Source organism: Aulonocara sp. 'chitande type north' Nkhata Bay, linkage group LG22 (assembly GCF_057382095.1).
Source record: "Aulonocara sp. 'chitande type north' Nkhata Bay isolate Kocher_YH1m ecotype deep benthic linkage group LG22, A_spYH_male_GT1.1, whole genome shotgun sequence".
Taxonomy (NCBI): Eukaryota; Metazoa; Chordata; class Actinopteri; order Cichliformes; family Cichlidae; genus Aulonocara; species Aulonocara sp. 'chitande type north' Nkhata Bay.
In genome coordinates this window covers 24,368,235-24,390,233 of record NC_141364.1, presented here as the reverse complement: position 1 = coordinate 24,390,233, position 21,999 = coordinate 24,368,235, and the positions used below count along the sequence as shown (strand labels likewise).

Here is a 21,999-nt window from a genome sequence, read left to right as displayed (position 1 = left end):
TCCAAGCTTTATGTGGATGTCTGAGCTTCTAACCCTCTCTCAAATGCTGTGTCCTGCCACCCTACAGAGAAAATTCATTTCAGCTGCTTGTATCCCCGTTGCTACCTATGGCTCACAACCGCAGGCGATGGCCACAGCATGGTCCCACTGATAAATCGAAAGTGTTACTTTCTTCTCTTTGAAAAAAAAAAAAAAGTCCCGAGACACTTGAACTTCACTTACATCAGTTGGGACAATAACTCTCATGTAACCTAAAGGGACAAATCCACAGAAAACCATCCAAGCGCGTTCCAAGGTGATACTTTATATCAAGGCATCTCAGGTCTTCACAATATTTCAGTCAAATTGGCCTGTGTGGTATCTCACCAGTTGCCAAAAGAGAAAAAGAAAACAAAGAATCCATCAACTCCAGTGAAAGAACACAACGTTCTCCACTAGAACAATCACGTTTTGGAAAGTAGCCATATGGGCTATTTTTCAAGTCCACACTAGAGCTATTTCCTGTATGATAGTAGTTTGAGAACATTTCAAACATTTTCTTCCATTCCTGTGTGAATGAACTGCACACACACGCAAAAAAAGAAAAAAAAAAATAGAATCTTGGCTGTCATGTTTGTAGAGTCAATCTCCGAGTCCCGTGCACGTTTTTCTTCACACTCGCTGAATTACTTCAGTTACCGTCAGATTGTTGAACAGCTGGTGAATAGCCACCTTGATGTTGTTCTGAAAGATAACATGATAAACTTTAGAATTCTTTTTGTGATCAATGTTAGATGTTCTCACCAGCAGATAGCAAAGGCAGCCCCAAATCTCGATGCTCTATGATAGCACAATTCACCTTTGCAGTGCTTTTCTTTAATACCATACACAGTGTGTGTGTATATTTCATTTCTTCAGTTCCAAAAAGATTTTCCCAGTACTTTCATAGATTGTTAAGATGCTCTTTGTCAAAGTTGTGATGTTCCTTCGCTGAGCAGCTGCTTCCTCTGTGCTGTCTTTGTTTGTCATTTTTTATAAATCAAGACAAGCTCCAATAATCCATTTAAGCCTTTCACTGTTATTCTGGACTTCTTTTTATTTGACTCGCTGAACATTTTGTCTTTGTGTCATTTTAGATGGGTTCTTGTAGACAGAGTTGCCACTGTATTCTATCAAGATTTGGTCATTGCATTATGTTTTTATTCAACTTTCCTTCTGTAATTGAGATCGTAAGTATCAGCTTTTTAAACGTATTGGTATATTTTTAAATTCACCTTGTAATGGCTTTTTGAGACCGCTTTATTCCTTCCTGAATAAAAGATTTCAAACTTAAATATCAGTGCAAATTCATATTTAATTTAGTTTTTTAATGCTTGAGGTCCAAAAAACTGTGCAGCTTTTAAAAACAAACAAACACAATTGAATTATCTGGCAATTACTTCATGGTTCAGGTTTCACAGGGTTAACTATCCGAGTACGACGAGAGCAATGAAAACAGGACTGAAGCAACACAAAGTGCCAGTATTTTGTAGCTCTCTGAGAGTCCTACTAATGTTCTAATAAAGTAAAGTAACAATATTAGCGCTCCACACAGAGATTAATTTATTTCAGACATTAAGGCAAATTTATGGGAAAACGGTAATGCACTATGGCATCTTGATGTGAACAGCTTCATTCACTTACCCTGTTATCTCATCCAGCTAATGTGCGAGACAATGGGAGTCTGTGTGGAATAAGGTTTCTACTGGCAGTACAAAAGAAAAAAAAAAGCTTAATAGCATCATCTTTCCTTAACTTACAACATTTAACTATGGAACCTAATAAGGAACCTGTGAACACATTTCATCATGTAACTAGTAAGAGTGAGCAGAAATGCAAATTAATATTATCATTAGATTTGTAAAGTAATAATGTCTCTCTGTTGGATGTAATGCATTACTGTAATCACATTACACTTTTCAGTAACACAGTATTGTAATTATGTTAAAACTGACTGTAAGATGACCCCAGTGTTCATATGTTGGTTCACGCACCCAAGATGAGTGCATCCTGCACTTCCTGCTAATGCACATCCAAAATCACTACCTGGAGAGTAACTACGGACAGTTAAATGGAAATTATGAGACAATGCATTTCAGGTCATTTTACGCAGTAGCTTAAGTTGCTCTCCGATGCATAAATTAGAGTGTGAATGTGTGTAAAAGTTAAAAAGAAAACACTTGAGCAAAAAAAAGGCAAGTGAATAGATAAAGACTACTAAAAGAAATTACAAGAAAAGTGAGTTGATGCTGCACTGAAGAATGAAGTTACCAAGAAGTAAGTGTTGTACAAACTCTAGCAAAATATGGAGAAACTGAAAGAGTGGCTCTAGACTTCTGCACAGTACTATATCTATATTTATAATATCGGTCTATGTAATTTGACATTTAAATTGGGTGTCATTGGGGACTTATTGGATGTTACAATCAGAAAGTGAGAGGAGGGGGAGCTCCAGTCATTTTTCCACCTATTTCTTCCTTGAAACCTCCTCTTATTTCTATAATGATATATTGGCATATGGGTCTCTTTGTATTCACTGGCATGTGCATTTCTGGGTCATGTGTCCGTGCATGTGTAACGTCCATGAGAGGCATGCCTGCAGCAAGGTGCAGTGACAGGCAGCCTAATGAAAAGCTGGATTCTGATTGACTGGCTGACAAAGCTGCCCACTGCATAATTATGTCTTAAATAATAGATGCCCATACTTATACTTCCATGGTCACACTAGCCTAGCCAACTCAGTCCTTCTATCAGCAAAGCTTATAGAGCTTCTGCTCTACATTTCTTTATCAGCGTTTTTCCCAAAACACCTTGATATGAAGGCCAACAACAGTATCCACATGTTGCAGTGTTATTAGCACAGCTTTGACAAATCTTTGAAATCATTCAAAGAATTCTTCATGTCATTTTTCTTCCTGAACACAGGCTTATGAAATTTGCAAATTTTAGATAGATAAGCAAATTGAACTTCAAGATTAATGTTGCTGTCATATCTGCAGCATCTCAGAAGAAAGAAACACAAACCAAACCGAAACAAAACAACAATCTGTATCATATGTTATACATTATGCTGAACATATAGTGATCAGCATTACTAAATTTAATAAAAAAGTATCTAGAACTCTCTGTGGAGCCTTGGTTGAGCTGTTAAGTTAGGCATATTTCCTTTTTGTAATGGCAGTCATATTCTTGTTGTGGCTTTGCGATTGTATTGTATTGTGTTGCAGCACTCGAAGTGCTTCATGCATCTGAACTCAGTTAACTGCATCAAATATTCTCTTGTCAAAGTAAGACGCTGGTCCCTGGAAGGCAACATTTTAGTGTATGCATTTAAATGATATTATTGTAATTCTAATACAGTGTTTTGATCTTTTGAATTATTCAGCCAATATTCTCTATATTGTATAATACACTCCTGTTAGCCTATATTATACTATATCTGGTCTGCAGTAAACCATCTTATTTTTCTTTAAGAGGCCTCTATTCATATGACTTCAGTGTGTTTTTACTAACACGTATGACAAAGACTAACAGCCTCTCATTCACTGCTTTTGATCTTAAGCTACCAACCACTAGATATAGGCTTTTTATCCATTACAGCAGTTCATTGTGGGTTGCAGAGCTTTCTATACACTGCCATGTTTCCCCCTGATACAGTAACCCTGCCTTGAATAGAGAAGACATTGACCATGTTGTCTAAAATCCCTAAAACAAATACATGTTTCAACTGGCCATTCTTCTTTCACGTGTAACATTTTGGGTACAACAATTTGACATTAACCAAGAGTTATACAACTAAGTTTTAATGGCTAGTCTAAATTGCAAAACCCCCCAAATCCTTCTGTCAGTGTTTTAATATTAGCAAACATTTTGCCCATCTTGTGAAGATAATTAGATAAATGGGTAAAGTGCCAAGGTCTCTGCAAATGTTAAAAAGCATGAGCAAACAGCATCCATAGACAGTATGTGCATTGCAGAGACATCTTCTAAAATCTATGAAATTCTAAAATTTCCGTCTTCAAAAGTGAAGCACAAACTTGGATATTTAATCAAACTACAAGCTATGAGGTTCTGTCTTTTACCTCTGTGTCTCAAATTAGCTGACATAACCCATATGGAAAAGAAATAGTAAAAACTTATATGTGATTACTCATGAAAGTGGCCACTTTCTCATTACTTTCATACATTGTTTTAGTAAGTATCCAAAACATACAAGTTTCATTATATAATTTTTCAAGGGATCTTATATCTGTTTTCACTCTTATATGCTTTTCATACAAGTTTCACACAAAAGAGATACAAACTTTATAAGATTTATATATATCTTTTCCATATGGGAATGTTTATTCCTGGATTGGCATTGACTTCAAAGAGGTGATAATACTAACAATACATGTATTTCATCCTTAATACAGTGGGTTATTCTGTGTGATTTTCACAGAATGGGAAATTCAATTTTTGAGGACATTTTAAGATATGAGGCTCATATCTTCAAATATATGATGAGTGGAAGGTAATATTTAAAATAAAGCTGAATCATGTAGGGGAGACCGGGGATAGTTGTAACGTGGGTCAGTTGTAACACTTCCAATTTCACCAATCAGGGCTAAGTTTCAAATGATGTGACTCATCCTGTGCATGCCCAATTCAGTTCTGCTATCACATGTGAAAAATCAGCACATTTTGTCAAAAACAGACAATTTAACATGAAAAAAAGTAATTTGTATGCCAAAAAGTATGTTTTTCTACTTTATTTCAATTTCTAATAGCATTATCTGCTTTGCAGTTAAACTCATCAAACTTAAATTATGTTATTTGTATGTCTATGGGGATATATTCTGTGTAAGTCTTTAGTGCTAATGTTTTAGCCGTTGGCTGTAATGTTAGCGAGTTCATGGCTATAGGAGTCTGGGTCAGTTGTAACAGCAACAGTCTGGGTCAGTTGTAACAATAATGCAGATGTTAGAACTTACCACACTATTACTTTAACTTATATTAAACGAGTTGGGGCAACGACATCAGCAGAGAGAGGTTCACTGGTCGCATTTGTATATGTGGTTAATGCCATTGGCAACACTGGCCTCCACTCCACTGGCCTCCATTGGCCTCCACTGTTTGTGTTCCCACACATACATTATGCAGACCACTGTGTCAGAGATGGACCAGTAGGAAGTATTGGTAGTGGAAATAAATCAGGATGGGTGCAAGAAACAGATTTCCTCATCTTTCTGAAGCACTTTGCAAACCACACCAAGGTAAGCCATGATAAAAAGTAATGGAATTGCGATGCTGGTGAACAACTACATTTTTTCAGCTTCATTGTTATGTTCAAAATTGATGCAAGAGTTGTAGATTATAATGCCCACTGAGCCAATGAGGCCAAACTCAAGGAAGACCAACCAAAATTAATGAAATATTCAGTTGCAGAAAATTCCATAATTTGTCTTTTTTGGGGGGTTGGAATATGTTCAAAAGCTAGATTTCTGCATTCTGTCACACACACACAGAGCTACATAAATGGCTCTAAGTGCATTCATGTGTTGAATAAACAAAGATTACATGTTAATGTTTTGTTAGTACCCTTTTTTCATTGTGTTACATTTTACCCCAGGATATGTTACAACTAACCCAGACTATGGGTTTAATTGTAACATTTCACTCTTTGTGTTTGAGGCCATACCATACAATGGGTAATTGTGCTGCAGAGAAAATAGTTGCACTATTTAACCCTTGTGTGGTGTTCATATTTTTGTTACTCAGCCAGTGTTCATGGGTCTGGTGGACCCGCTAGAGTTTTGGCTTTCCAAATTAACACTATCAAACAATTTTATGTTAAATTACTCAACAGATGTTTACTTCATCCCAATTACAAGCCATATGAACAGCAAACATGGTTAATTTTTTCCCTTTACCTTTGTTAGATCACATTTATGAATTAATGTGCTTCTTGTTTTTGTTTTTTTTTTATAAAATGTTATAAAAAATAAATCAGTTATAATCAAGTGGAGTGAGTGGAAAGACACAACACATTTACACGTGAAGCAACATGTTTCACAACTAAATGGGATCAGCTGCTCATCAATGGTGACATTGGGCCCAGGGTTGTAAAACAGGGGGAGGTGGTGCACCCACTTATCCCACACTGTCCTAATGGCAGCTAGCTTGTCTCTCTGCCGTCGAGCTGGTCTGTTGTCTCGGTTATCAAAACGGATAATCCTGGAAATTTTGTGGAAGTTTTCCAGAGACACTGATGCACGGAAAGGTTCGTGCCGGTTTCTGCATCCCACAGGGACTCTGTGGATTCCCCTTTGGACCTGAAAACTCCTGCAAGGATAAGAACCCCAAAGTAGGCCTTTGGGGTTCTTAGATGAATTTGGTCCATCTCCTTCCACCTCTCTCCAAAAACACACCGTCCTTCTAGATTACTGCAATCCAGAATAATTTTCTGGATGGAATCTGGGATGAAAAGCTCAAATGAAGACTTGATGTCCTGCACATGAGTAACTGTCAGCCATGTTGGCCCTGGCTTATCACAGTAACAGCTCTGCAGGGTGGCTCATTTCTTGGGCAAGAAGACCATTCAATTTCACCAGTTATTGACGTCCATATTTCTTCACTTGCTGTCTGGTGGGCTTGTTCTGGTCCTGGAGCTGGCTTCAGATGGGGTACTCGTCTTCGTTTTGTTACTAAATGGTGCTCAACCTCATCCTCTTCTTCAAAGTCACTGTCAGACTCTGAATTTTCAGAAATGTGAAATATTCTGAAACCTCTTTGTCAACATCATCATCCAAAGCCCCTCTCTCTTCCAAAATCAGTTGGATGGCCCTCGCAGCAGATAATCTTTTGCCATCTTGATCAGTTGTGATAAAGAACCACACTGGCAAAGTCTTATTTATAGTATTTTGCCCCTAATTTGCAGGTGGGACAGGGTATGAGAAAATAAAATTTGGATACCTCAAGAAAGAGGGTAAAATGTGCGGGAATGCCAGAGCAGACGGTGTTGATAGTTGAATTTTCAACAATGTTGCAACTTTGTGCGGGAGCGGGAGGGGAAGAAAACACTATCAGCAGCACCAGAAAGGAGGAAGACAGAGTGTGGGAACACAGGACCTACACTTTCAACACTTTTATTAGACCTGGGTCCAGTGGACCCGAACACCTTGTATGTAATGTAAATGCGTGGGGGGAGGTACAGTATGAGGTCACTGAAAATTAGTTCGGATTTATGTTCTTCACAGAAAATAAGCCAAAGCCAATGAATTTCAGGTTGAAAAAATAATTAATTGTTTAATTTTTCTTTTGAGAAAAACTGAAAACGGGTCTCACAGACCCGAACACCATACAAGGGTTACAGTTTTTTACAGACGCTAGGACACATGTCTCAATACTTAGGTCACTTTTGCAAAACTCCTCACACAGTGAGCACAACAGAAGTCTATGTGGGCTAAACTGAGGATCAGTTATCATTGTTTTGGCACAAAATGCATTCAATGACTACATCTCTCAAATTTCATGAATTATCTTCTCACTCAGACACAACAACTGCCAAAAACCTTTGTACGGACAGGACATTTTGCATGTGCTTACATACTGTTTTCAAAACTGTTACAGTTTTTACCGAATGCCTAAACACTAACTGTGATTCCTGTAGCACAATTTCTAAAACTAGTCAGACGTATAGCAAAACCACTCACTGAGTGTGCAAAACTAAAAGCACAAAAACTGCTTTGCACTCAGTTTGCAATTTTGTAACATACACTTTGCAAGACTGTAGGCACAATTCACTGCACAACACTCAATTTCCAAATTTCCAACACACTCCTAGCAAAAGTATACACATGTATGGCTATCATTAACACTAATTTTCCAACTGTCTGGCACACTTTCACATGTGAAAACTTTCTTAGATAATTCGTTCACTTTGCAATCAGCCTAAGCACTATAATACAGGTAAGCTGTGTGTGCGGAGTACAATGGTGGGAGCAGAAAGAGTGAGAAGTAGAGGAGGCCGAGGAAGAGGACGTGGAGGTGAAGAAGTAGGATGAAGAGGACGACAAGGACAAGGAGGAGCAAGAGGAAGACGAGGAGGGGGCAGAGGAAGCATGTTCACTGCAGACCACGTAACCCATATAGTCATTATGGCGATTGCAAATAATCCTATACTTGGAAATAAACACTTGTGTTTGTTTTGATGTGTTTGACTAAACACCAGTACTTGAAGTTTGGATCCCTCCATGCTTATGGATCTATGACAGAAGTATGAGCTCAAACTGACATAGCCTACCTTGTGCACAGGGAAGGCAAACGCCAGATGTGTTTTGTATTCATACCATCGGTGTGCAGTTGGCGCATTGTGTGCTTAGTAGATGATGGCTTGTGTGTACTGTTTGATACGGAAACACCATTTTTACAAAGGTGTGAAGAGTTAATCTAGCTGTGTTTGCTTTTGCAAGAGAACTAAAATGTTTGGATAATTGGGTGACAGGTTGTTTTATTTGTGTGTAGAGTTTTGCTAAATTAGCCAATAGTTACATAACATGTGCTTAAGCAATCAGAAAAAACTAAACATATGGCCAAAACAATAACACAATGCAAAACTTGAAAAGACAGCAAAATCCAACAGCAATATTTTATTGAAACATATTTTAAATCTAAAAATGCAGTTTAACCAGCCACAGCTGATTCTCATTGTAGATGAACATCTACACAAGTGTTACTCCTTCAATTTTTCAACTCCTTCAATTCTGGCATGCCAGAAGATTCTTTCCTAGGTGTATTGCCCTAGATGACATAAGATGTGATGTGGATGAGAACCTGTGGCCAAATGGAGAAGACCGAGTAGATTAGCATTACTATTGTATGTGTATCAGTGGATGGTGTGTATACAAATTCTTGTATTTTGGGATTACTTAGTGCAAAAAAATAAAAATACATAAACAAATATTAACGAATTCTGCATGATGTCTGATTCATTCCAGTAACATATATTGAAATTATAAACAGAGATGTGTCCTTGTTTTACACAAGAAAACACTGTGTAATGCTACATGTTGTTAGTGTTTTTTAGGTCATTGTTTTGTGGGTGACAAAGTGTGTTTGTCGGCTGTCAACCTTTGCTAGTGTTCTGGAAGAATGAGTTTATTTGAGACCTGAAAGAAGTGTTTTGGTAGTTGTAGTGCATTTTGAATGTGAAATGAACTGCTTTGCCAAGCTGAGGGTCAGTTAGGAGAATTGTGTGAAGAGTTTTGCAAAAGTGACCTAAGTATTGAGACATGTGTCCTAGCATCTGTAAAAAACTGTAATAGCAGAGACATGTAAATACTTTGCATTACATTTTGAATCCACTACCTTAAAAGAGCTCCAATTTACAGACAGAAATGTCAAAAATGTTACAACTATCCCCGGTCTCCCCTATTTAACTTAGCTTTATTTAACCAATATTGCATTTAAAATGACACAATTACGTCAATAACACATGGAAATAGTAATATTTGTTGATTAAAATGCGTTCATGTTAACAACTAGGGTCACTGTTAACAACTTGTCCTAAATGTCTTCAAGAAATAACTCCCAAATTTGCAACAAGCATCTGAAGATCCAAAGACAGCAAAGTGAGCTGAGGGAATTATTACTAGGTCAAAATGTTCATGTTAGAATAATCCTCACTCTCTGTTGCAATTTAATAAGCTCTCCACTTTTAATTTTTTGTGTCTGTTCACCTTCTGTTGTATCCATGGTGACAGTTAAGGTGCTGCCATCATCAGGTATGCAATAATGATGAACTTCATCACAACAATGACTTACTTGGCATTGATGCTTTTATAGGCACTTTTGTCTGCCCAGTTTCTGCAAATGCTTCATTCTGGCAGCTAAAGATGATTTTTGTAGCCTTTTTGTGTGGAACCAAAGTCAAAATATGTCTCTTTCACATGAAGGCCGAGTCACATGTATATTCCTATAACATTTTTAAATTGATATAGAAAAATGTTGAAATTATTTATTTAGTTTAAAGTATGCAAGCTGCCTTTGTTTTAGTTTTAAAGCTGTGGATTTTGTCAGTCTGTCTAAACATAGTGGGCAGGAAATTTGAGCACAGGAAAAACTGCACACCTCCAACAGGGACTCTGCTCACAGGTGGATACTGGGATGGTGGTGAGAGCAAAGGGAAATTCATGCAGGGCAGGAACTGAAGAGAGCAGTGTTGGCAGCATAATGGTACCATCACAAAAAAAACAAAAACAAAAAAAACAGGTAAGCTTTAGGGCAGTCAGACCATTAGAGAATACAGCTCACATGAAAAATATCACTCAACGCAAATAAAGCACCGCTGATGTTATGTGCCATAAGTATTTTGATGGCCACACTGCATGTGTTAATAAGATATCAGCATGAACAGATACCAGGGGCTAATGAAAACTAAACATTACTGGTAAAGTTTTCCTTCTTGTCTATTTTGTTTGTGTGTGCCTGAGTCGCAACTAAAATTTTCAACAACTACCTGAAGGCAGCATTAATTGTAATTTGTCATAATTAACTGATCACAATTTATGCACTACATAATCGGTCCATCGCTGTTAAGCAAGCACATTAACAGGTAAAATGTGCCAAAGTAAAGTTGGACAGGTAAGAAGGATTTCTGGGGAAAGAGCAGCCACCAGACACACAGAGAGGCTGGCCAGCCGGTCCACCGCAGAATGACCAAACAGTCAACCAACTTCCACTCGTCCAGATGGCTGGTACACCCTGCTGCCATGTCAAGCTGATGCATTATACTTTATAAACTTACATACTTGCTCATCCTAGTACTATATTAGTTTATCTATTTTTTCCTGCACCTTGTTCGGTCTTTTAGTTCGCTTGAGATTCACAATCCAAGCACAAGCACCAGAGGTATATATTAGAGGAATATTGGTCATTAATGATGCAGACTGCTTAAATGTTAAAAGTTTCTGCTTAATGAATTAATTAAATCACTGCTCAAAAGAGGCCAAATCCAAGAAGGTCTCTCATCTGAATCCATGCATAGTTTTCTGCATTAAAAATGGCCCGACAGTCTCTCGTATTAATTTTCCTGCTCCCTGGTTTATATGACTGTTGTCATCAGAGTGATGGTTTATAAAATGAAATTGTGCCACTAATTCTTGTTCAGAGTGACCAAAGCACTACTAAAGTTCACTACTTTGCCCTATTTTCATCTTGTGGTTGCAAAATGAAGTTCCAGGTTGTGCTACAGGCCAAAATTGGAAATTCAGTCTAGCCACAAGCCAAGCTTCTATATATATATAAAACCAAATTTAAACCTTCATTTGCCTGTCCTCTAAAGAGTGGCTTCAACCTTCGGTTTCCAATTCAGCTTGCTCCCCCCCGTAGACACCCCCCCCCCCCCAAAAAAAAAAAAAAACAAAAAAAAAAACTCAGGCTCCAACCTGAGTCACAGTGGATGGTGGAAATTATAAAAGTGGGATACCAGCATTTGCCCTTTGTAAAGAATGATATGATATGACCTATACACAGTAGACTTTAATAGCCCAGCTTTCATTGGTATTTTACTAATAGGCCAAGACATCTAACTGGCTACATTAATGTTAAACCTGCAAGGTAAAGCAATATTGCAAGATCAGAAATTGTTTAATTTTCAGCAAAGAAAAACAAAACACTTCAAATTTTACACATAGGTAATTTTAGACTAAAACTTTAATCCACAATATATTCTAAAACTGCTTTTGAACCGTGTATTATTATTTTTTATTATTTAAAAAATATATATTTTTTGTGAATTTTATCTGTGATGCGTGACCTCCTGACCCTTACCAGTGATCACTGGCAAATGCAGCAATGCCAGGGAGACTCCACTCATCCGACCCAAGTCTCTGGCACAGCTTCAGCCTACCGCCCTGGCTGCCTACTTCCGCCTCACTGAACTGTTACAACCAATAAAGTCACAACCGAGCCAACCGAGTTGGCTAATGAAAGAAAAGAAAAAACGTCTTCAATGAAAGAGTACCTCTCAGTCCATCACGACTGCATTTGAAGTACAAGAAGGTGTTTTAGGCTGCTTATTTGAAAAATGAAGGCATTTCTGTTGAGCAACCTTTTGTTCATTCCTCCATCAATGAGGCGTAGCTGGGTATGAGGCAGAGATTGATTTCATTGATGTCCCCTGGGGGTCAGTTTGGAGCAAATTTGAAAGTAATTGTAGAGTCATTAGCATTCTATTCTAACTTTTTCTGATGCTAATATTATAGTCATTTTGCATAATGAGAAGCCAGATTTTATTCCAAATGATTCTACATTGTTCTTGATATTTTCTGCAGTTCCTTCTCACATTGTCAGCTTGCCCTTTGTCCATAACCCAGTGTCACCCTTGTGACTGCAAAGATGTGACACCAACGGGCTTGTTGATCACACTGTGCTTGGCTACTCATGGGTGACTAAAAGTCAGATGCGATTGTAATTAGGACTGCAGACAGACCTGATTACTCACTGCTATATGAGTGTGCCTATGTGGCTTTTTGTAGATACTTACGGGCTCACGTGTGCATATCTGCGTACACAGATGTGACTGCATGAAAAACGGAAGGCGCGTCTTTCAGTTTTCTCTCTGTTTGCTCTCTGTCAGGCTGATGCATATTCACATGAATGCAGAGCATAAACAAAAAGACAAAGTGTCTGTGTGTGTGAGGATGAAAGACCCAGTAAGACAAATGGAAAGAGAGAGAAAGAGACGGATAGAGAGCAAAAAAACACCAAGTTACTCATGTCTGCCTTTTAGCTTGCATTTGTTTGTCTCTTTCTTGTCGGTTTGTAGCCCACACAGCAGGAGGAGCACATTAGTGACAGTTTTTGGTGATGGAGAAGACAGGAAAGGCAAGATAATGTGCAGAATTTGCATAATTTTTCCACAACTTGGCCCTGCGGTCCTTGTAAATCTTTGTTGTGTGACACGAGGTTATTCGTCCTAAGCCCTTTTGCGGGTCTGCCTGACGAACAGTATTGGGTCAGACTCTTGTGATGAATGTACCCTACTTTGAGCGGCCTCTGCACTTTTCTCTGGTTTTCATTTTATTTATTTCCCTTGACTGTTCTACTCCGGATACCTAAATAAACTCAGTCTCATTATGTGAGTTAAAATTTAGGTTGTTATTGGCCAGGAAGTGTATTTAACGCCACTGTAACTCACAACCTGCAGACATTTCCCAGGGAGCACTCAAAACGAGCTGGCAGTGAATCAAGAGATAAATAACTGGTTTGCTGTCACCATGGCAATGCTATATAATTAACTTTCCTCCTTCAATACTCCCAGGTGTGTGTATATATATATATATGTGTAAAAAACAACAAAATAAAATGTGAATTAATACTTTTTGCAGAGTAACGTGTAAATATGCAGATGTAGACATGAAAGGAGAAAATCTGGAAAGCTTGCATTTTTGTTTATTTAAATGACCCACAGATACACGCACAGTTACTACTGCATTACAGATAAATGAGCTTGTCGAGAATTAGGGGGTACGTTCCAAATGCTGCATTTTAACTGAAAGCAAACTAAACTGTTTGAAGTCACTCAGACTTTTGGGTATGTTTCTGTTTTTCCTCAACACTTCATCATAAAATCAAGACTTTTCTAACAGTCATTTGCACTTGGAATACAAATGTTTACACAATGCAATCTAGTTTCAATATATATTTAAATGTTTTCAGGCGTGAACAGAAAGTTTTGCAACTTTGCACATTTAAAAAATAAATCCCACCGTAAGGTCTTTTTTTCTGTCTTTTCCCCCCAATTCTGACATATTCTATTTATCTGCTTTGTGTCTATGCTTGATGATACTCGACTGCATTTGGTGATCCATCACACTCTCCTGTTCATCTAGTATTGGCTGCTTCTTTTTTCTTTTTCTTTTGTTTTTTGCATGTTGCTGCATTAGCTTTTATCTTTATTTAAACTGTCACTTATTTTTCGCTATTGGTAAAAATGTTGGAACCCCTTGAAAATAGGGGTGGCTAATTATCAGGATTTAGCACAATACCAACTGTCACACTGGTTTGAAAATTGGGCACACGCTGTGTCTGCGATTGTAACCGTAACATACTGTTAAGGCGATGTTCACTATCGCCTTGTCGTGACAGAGGGAGTGTTCTCCCTCAGAGACAAATCGCTGTGAGCCAAGAAAGCCCACTGTGATTTCTCCACAGTATGGCACATATGTGTGCGCGAGTGTTGGTGTACAGCCTTGATGTCATTTTCCTTCTGAAGGTTGAGCTTATCCCATTATGTCTGGAGCAATGCCCACAGGAAGGCCATGAAATGCGTGCGCACACATGCGAGATTATGAGTGTTTAAGTGTGCATTTGCACAGACCGTGTACTTGTGTGTGTAAGGTCACAGGGTATGCAGCTGAGTTGTACCCAGCACTGAGCACACAATACTTGAACCTTATGAGAGGTGAAAAGGTGAATGGGGAGCAGAGAGTTATTACTGGCTCTCTCAGGCGTGTCAATGTGTGGGTTAGTCAGGTTGTACAGAGAGGTCAGAAAGACGAGGTTTCAAAGGTGCACTACATATATATATATGGATTTTCTTACATGGAACAAAAACACATTGTGGCATTTTGAATATTCTGATGTGAAAAAAAAAAACTTACAGAAAAGAGGAAGCCCTACTGGGAGGCAGAGCTGTTGTAATGTGTAAAAATATAAGAAAGGAACAACCACAATGTAGTTTACTCTGCTGTGCTCTTCAGACAACAAAGAACCAGTACAGGGTTCCTCTTTTCCTTTCTGCTCACTAAAAGGCTTGCTTTTTCTTTTTTTCCCCTGCCTTACTCATCCACCACGCTCACAACACATGCTGTGATTCTTTTGGCAAGTGGAGCTATGTGTATGTTTTCTCTATGTGTGGGCTGTGATCAGGTGCACTGCAGCCAAGATGGTGTGCGTGTGTGTCTCTGTGTGTGTGTGTTTATGTGTTGATGTTCCTGTTGTGCTTGCTGGCAGTAACTTTAACAGGTGGGTTTCACTGTGTGTGCGTGTGCGTGTGTGTGCGTGTGTGTCAGAAGATCAGAGATCAATCTGTCGTTCTCCTTCTCACTTTTGGATATTGGTGCCAGATTTTACTGCATCCAGTCATCACACGAATTATATAGATATAGCAAAAAGAGCCAGAAAAAAGACTATAAATTTGTTATGAATAAAATAAGAAAATATTCCAACAACAAAAAGTTAATAGCATACAAATATTGGGATGGCACAGACTATATAATAGATTCATCCACTATGATGTACTTGCTCTTTCTATGTTGTGTTGAAGTCATTGTGTTGTTTTTTTGGAGTCAAAAGTGACAACATCAGGACAACAGGGTGTTAAGTTATCAGCTAAGTTTAGCGTGGTTAGCAAGTGCAACATCAATATGTGTGAAAGAAAAGCGTCTGGACTTCTTTAAGTTTTGTTGAAGACGTTTCACCTCTCATCCGAGAAGCTTCCTCTTCGTGGTTGACTCAATGAGTGCAAGTTGTCCAGATCCCGTGGCTGTAAAACAAGCTCAAATCATCACTCCTCCTCTACCATGGCATGAGGTGTTTGTGCTGATATGCTGTGTTTGGTTTTGCCAAATGTGGTGTTGTACATTACGGCCAAACGTCTGTCTAAGCGACGTTGTTTCAGAAGTCTTCCATCTAAAACAGTCCTTTTCTAATTTTACTGTTTGGAACTTTAGCATTCAACGTCCTATCTAAGCTGTGCAAAGTCTGCAATGTAGCTGCTGAGTTAACAGCTACATAACTGAACCATAACTGAAGAAGCTTCTCGGGGGAGAGGTGAAACATCTTCAAGAAAACTTTAAAAAGTCCAGACGCTTTTCTTTCCAAGCTCCTTAGACTACGATGACCTGGATGACTGAGAACCTTCACAGACAAACAATATGTGTGGCTGCTTCGCACAGACACAGATACTTCACAAGAACTGAAGCACAGTTTTATTGGATAGACTTATTACAGTTTATCTCTAAAACATCTTGGGATGGGGGAGGGTCAATTTGAATTAGTTAAGGCAAAAGCTACTTTGCACTAGCAGAAAGCTAGTTTTCACCTGGCTGTGTCACGGTCCGCTGTGACAGACCGTGTGGAGAGTGCGTGGAGGACTCAGGTGCAGACACGAGTGACACGGGAGTAAACTTTAAACAAAAGCGAGCCTTTTATTGTGGCTGGTAACGCAAGAGAAACAAACAAGAATAAGGGCAGCTCAAAAGCAATAACTAAACAGAAACCTAAACTGGGAATGAACTAAGGTAAGACTATGAATACAACCGACCGGGCATGGAAACATGGAGGGTGGGAACACAGACGACGCGACACAGACTGTACGAAACACAGAGACTAAATACACATGAGGGAAGATCAGGGGAAGTGGATGCACATGGGGAACACAGGTGACACTGATAATCATAACAAGACACGGCAGGAGTGAACGTAACACTGATGGGAGATGGGCAAAGTAAAGCAGGAAGTACACAGAGGTTCAAACAGGAGGAGAGAGAGCACGGGGAGAACGCAGACATAACGGGCTGGGGAAAACATAGAATAAAGCACAAAGAGAGACGAGGGCTCATAAATACACAGAGGGGCACACAGGGGGTAAGAGTCACGAAGGGAAAACACATAAGGAACAACGTAACAGAGCAACCCAGGAAGCATGGCCTAAATAAAGAACAAAATACAAAAATACATGAAAACTAAGAATACTGGGCCCACATGGCCCAGGACCATGACACCACCCCCCCCTAAAGGGCTGGCTCCCGACAGCCCAAACCCGAGAAACAAAACACAAGCGAAACAGAAAACACCCCACCCAGGGCGGGAGGCGGGGGACCAGGACGGAGGGAACAAAACGAACCAAAAACAAGGAGCATGAGAACAAAACTGAGTCCACAAATACACAAAAGAGTCCAGAACAGGAAGGCGAATGTCCAAAGAGGCCCGAAGGCCAACCCGAGAGGCGACAACACAAAAGTCCAGTCCAACCGTTCCGGAGGCCGGCCACGGGAAAGGTGGCCACGGTGACAGAACAGATCCGGAGGCCGACCGCGCGGAAGGCAGCGGCGGAGCAGTTCAGGAGGCCGACCGCGCGGAAGGCAGCGGCGGAGCAGTTCAGGGGGCCGGCCGCGCGGAAGGCAGAGGCGGAGCAGTTCAGGGGGCCGGCCGCGCGGAAGGCAGAGGCGGAGCAGTTCAGGGGGCCGGCCGCGCGGAAGGCAGCGGCGGCTCTCCAGTGTCAGGCGTACTGGCCAAGGCCCGGTGGGCACGGGACCAGTCGAGGCGGGACCAGACGAAGCACAGGCTGAGGCCGACGAAGACTCTGAGGCCGACGAAGACTCTGAGGCCGACGAAGACTCTGAGGCCGACGAAGACTCTGAGGCCGACGAAGACTCTGAGGCCGACGAAGACTCTGAGGCCGACGAAGACTCTGAGGCCGACGAAGACTCTGAGGCTGAAGCCGGAGCCGGACCAGGCGGAGCAGGAGCAGCTGATGTAGAGGCCGGACCGGGCGAGGATGACGGCTCTGAGGCTGCAGCTGACGAAGCACAGGCCGGAGCTGCAGCTGACGAAGCACAGGCTGGACCAGGCGTAGCAGAAGGTGGCTGGATGGGCTCCTCGGGCCCTCCAGCAGACGAGGCGTGAGGCCGGACGGGCTCCTCGGGCCCTCCAGCTGAGACAGGAGGCTGAACGGGCCCCTCGGACCCTCCAGCGGAGACAGAAGGCTGAACGGGCCCCTCGGACCCTCCAGCTGACGTGGCATGAGGCTGGTGCGGTTCTCCAGAACCCCCAGCTGACGAGGAAGGTTGCTGAACGGGCCCCTCGGACCCTCCAGCGGAGACAGAAGGCTGAACGGGCCCCTCGGACCCCCCAGCTGACGTGGCATGAGGCTGGTGCGGTTCTCCAGAACCCCCAGCTGATGAGGAAGGTTGCTGAACGGGCCCCTCGGACCCTCCAGCGGAGACAGAAGGCTGAACGGGCCCCTCGGACCCCCCAGCTGACGTGGCATGAGGCTGGTGCGGTTCTCCAGAACCCCCAGCTGATGAGGAAGGTTGCTGAACGGGCCCCTCGGACCCTCCAGCGGAGACAGAAGGCTGAACGGGCCCCTCGGACCCCCCAGCTGACGTGGCATGAGGCTGGTGCGGTTCTCCAGAACCCCCAGCTGATGAGGAAGGTTGCTGAACGGGCCCCTCGGACCCTCCAGCGGAGACAGAAGGCTGAACGGGCCCCTCGGACCCCCCAGCTGACGTGGCATGAGGCTGGACGGGCCCCTCGGACCCTCCAGCTGACGAGGCTTGAGGCTGAACGGGCCCCTCGGACCCTCCAGCGGAGACAGGTGGCTGGATGGGCTCCCCGGGCCCTCCAGCGGAGACAGGTGGCTGGACGGGCCCCTCGGACCCTTCAGCTGACGAGGCTTGAGGCTGAATGGGCCCCTCGGACCCTCCAGCTGAGACAGGTGGCTGAACGGGCCCCTCGGACCCTCCAGCGGGAACAGACGGCTGAGGTAGAAGGCAGTCTGAGGCGGAGAGAAAGCTCACGCCATTCCTAGCCGGCTCAGAAGCAACCTGTACTGCCGACGTGTGGACCCCTTTCGCCGTCTCATGAACCTGGGCTTCATGTGGTGCGACTGTGAGAGCAACGCTAGAAAAGATCCTGGATCCTACAGAGTCAGGAATATGGTTTGTGATCTCATTGTGCGCTTCATAAAAACTGTTACACACAATCCTTTCATTATCACAACCCGACTCTGACTGGCCCTTAGTCTTAACCAGAGGTAGGTCGGCCACAGCATGGATGTTTATGAAATCATGGTTAATGGTGGAGCGGTCTTTGGCACCAGTTTCTTCGTAGCTGGGCCCAAAAAGGGGTAACCCAGTACACTCCACTATGACAGGCTCATGAGATGAGAAAGCACAGTCACTCACCTCCGTCATAGGAGGAGTCTGGGACAGAACTAGGACGGGTGCGGACTGGACAGCTGCTGCCCCCTCCTCTCCAGAGACCTCAGCGCAGTACAGACAGTCCCTAGTCGCTCCCTGAGGAAAGCTAGGCAGTCTCTCTTCAGACCCGGTAACTTGTTCACACAACGTTTCAAACCTGGCACGAGGTGGCGTAGCATTTGTTAAATTGTCAGAGGTAACAGAAGTTACTTCTCGATCACCCACACAACTAGGGCTGCTCGCTGATGGTTTCAACACATTAATTCGAAAGTCACATGACACAGAATACTTCGAGTCTGAACCTTTACTCCCAGCATCCGACATTATTTCAGAGAAATCCACCGACTGCAGGTTCACTGTGTGAGACTTAACGTCCTCATCACTAGTTAACTCAGTAAACCCCTCTGACGTGGTAGGAAGACATAACACAGAAGTACAATGGTTGGTGGCTGTAAACAATGGTGGGTTGGTTATTACAGCGTTGCACTTTACAGACGATCTGTCCTGTACTGCGCTAAAAACCTGTGTAGAGCTAGGTGCTAGGTTAGTGCCGGCGGGCACAGACACATCTTCATTAACGGCAACATTAGAACTGTTGCTCATAGTACCAGGGTTAAACAACTCAAGAACAATACAGTTATCGTTTGCATCAGCACAACATTTAGGTTCAGAAGTCATGACGCTGAGGACACAGTCATCTTTATTGCTGTTAGGATTGTTAACTGGTTCATGGATGCTGTAACCTGCCGAATCAGCCGGGTCACAGTCAGACAAGTCTTTATTCACAGCAGCCCCTGAAACACTCTCCTTTGACTTAAGGTCTTTGGCTATGGGGCTAGATACAATGTCAGAAACTGAGGCAGTGGTACTCACGACTGGATGGCTGATGGAAGTCAAAGCCTCAGATGGCGATAACAGAGGGACCTCCTTGGGCTGAGGCTCAGAGCGCCGGCGGCGAGAGTGCCGCTTCTTTCTATCCGTGGAAGCGGGCGGGGTGAGCGGTGGAAGTCCCTGGCAGCTCCGGGGACCCCCAAGAGCCAGTCGAGTTCCCCGGAAAGAGCGCTCGTCACGATCAGGAGCGAGCCACGGCTCCCTCCCGAACTCTTCCACTAGCTGTGCGTCTGCGGCGTGCTGCTGCCCCACGTGATCGACGTCCAGGACCCCCACAGCGTCCGCGGGATGCTTCGTGGAGGGCGAGACAGGACGTAGCAGTGCGCGACGGCGGCGAGAACGCCGCTTTCCCCTTGAAGCGGCTGTGGACAAAACCTGACTGTCCCTGGCGACCGGCTCCTCGTCCTCCAACCACATCCGTGCTAGAAAGACAGCAGGGGACGAGTAGTCCGATCGGGGCGGCGAGGGCGGGCGGCAGGTGCGAGGCGGGGCAGTTGGCGAGAACTCCTCCTCGGGGATGAGCCAGGGCTTCCAACGGAGCTCCTCCTCCCGATAAGCCCGCAACACCTGCTGACGCTCATCGTCACCAAAATCTATGGCCTCCATCGCCTCCGTGTGCTGGTCAGTGCAGCTTGACTGTGGCGGAAACGAGGAAGCCGATCCACGGTGAGGCGATGGCTGAGTGGAAGTGGACCTCAGCGTCCCACCTCTCACAGCCTCTGGCTCATGAGGCAGCGGCGATGACACCCGTTCACGGGACGGAGGTGTGGGTGCTGAGGCGGCATTCAGGACCCTCTGGGCCAGCGCACGGGCACGAAGCTCCTCCTTAAGGGGGCCCAGGGAGTCAAACGCCTCGACGAGGTGGGGGAGCTGTCGCAACCGTGGCTCCCGCAACAAAACGGCGTCCACGGCCGCCAATCCTGTGGAAACCACACTTGGATCCGCGCATCCGATGATGCGATCCATAATGCGGCAGAGCCGGTTCAGCTCCTCCCCTACCTCCTCTGAAATGTCCGCTGAGTCCGACATGGTCGCGTCGTACTGTCACGGTCCGCTGTGACAGACCGTGTGGAGAGTGCGTGGAGGACTCAGGTGCAGACACGAGTGACACGGGAGTAAACTTTAAACAAAAGCGAGCCTTTTATTGTGGCTGGTAACGCAAGAGAAACAAACAAGAATAAGGGCAGCTCAAAAGCAATAACTAAACAGAAACCTAAACTGGGAATGAACTAAGGTAAGACTATGAATACAACCGACCGGGCATGGAAACATGGAGGGTGGGAACACAGACGACGCGACACAGACTGTACGAAACACAGAGACTAAATACACATGAGGGAAGATCAGGGGAAGTGGATGCACATGGGGAACACAGGTGACACTGATAATCATAACAAGACACGGCAGGAGTGAACGTAACACTGATGGGAGATGGGCAAAGTAAAGCAGGAAGTACACAGAGGTTCAAACAGGAGGAGAGAGAGCACGGGGAGAACGCAGACATAACGGGCTGGGGAAAACATAGAATAAAGCACAAAGAGAGACGAGGGCTCATAAATACACAGAGGGGCACACAGGGGGTAAGAGTCACGAAGGGAAAACACATAAGGAACAACGTAACAGAGCAACCCAGGAAGCATGGCCTAAATAAAGAACAAAATACAAAAATACATGAAAACTAAGAATACTGGGCCCACATGGCCCAGGACCATGACAGGCTGGCCCTCAAGCGATGTAAACTTAAGTCTTTAATGCAGTTAAGAATTACTTACATATACTTAAAAATAAATATACCACTCAGGGCGGTTGTCACAAAAAAGGAAGTTTGCAATATTTTAAAGTTGGGCATTTTAACACTGAAATGTTTTGGGATTTAATTGCTCTTGCAGCTAGCCCCAAGCAGTAATTCCAGTTTATGGCAACTCCACTTCATTGCTCAGTACAGGAGCCTGAGGTTTGAAATATAAAGTAAATTTACTTAGAGTTAATGTATAATTAGAAGAAGCTGGATGAGTACATACTACAGGACAGTATGCAGTCCTGTGAAAAGCCAAGTACACCCTCACTGCCAGGTGCTGCTCATCAAATGTACTTGATTAACTGATCATGAGAAAGTCTCTGC

General features: G+C 43.0%; 1 protein-coding gene across 1 annotated transcript; it reads right to left on the bottom strand.

Moving 5' to 3' along the window:
* Window positions 1-442: 442 nt before the first annotated feature.
* Window positions 443-21,587, bottom strand: LOC147304257 (uncharacterized). Its single transcript, XM_086280194.1, has 2 exons — window positions 19,860-21,587; window positions 443-723 (listed from the first exon to the last, which is right to left on the bottom strand). The coding sequence occupies exons 1-2, from the start codon at window positions 20,904-20,906 to the stop codon at window positions 652-654; spliced, it is 1,119 nt and encodes a 372-aa protein (XP_086136320.1). The 5' UTR covers window positions 20,907-21,587; the 3' UTR covers window positions 443-651.
* Window positions 21,588-21,999: the final 412 nt, after the last annotated feature.

Bases quoted from the DNA above. Each gene is read 5' to 3' on its own strand.
- LOC147304257 (XM_086280194.1), bottom strand. From the start codon at position 20,906: ATGTCGGACTCAGCGGACATTTCAGAGGAGGTAGGGGAGGAGCTGAAC. The intron at 724-19,859 runs GTGAGTACCACT...GTTATCTTTCAG, and splicing joins CTTCCATCAGCCATCCAGTC to AACAACATCAAGGTGGCTAT.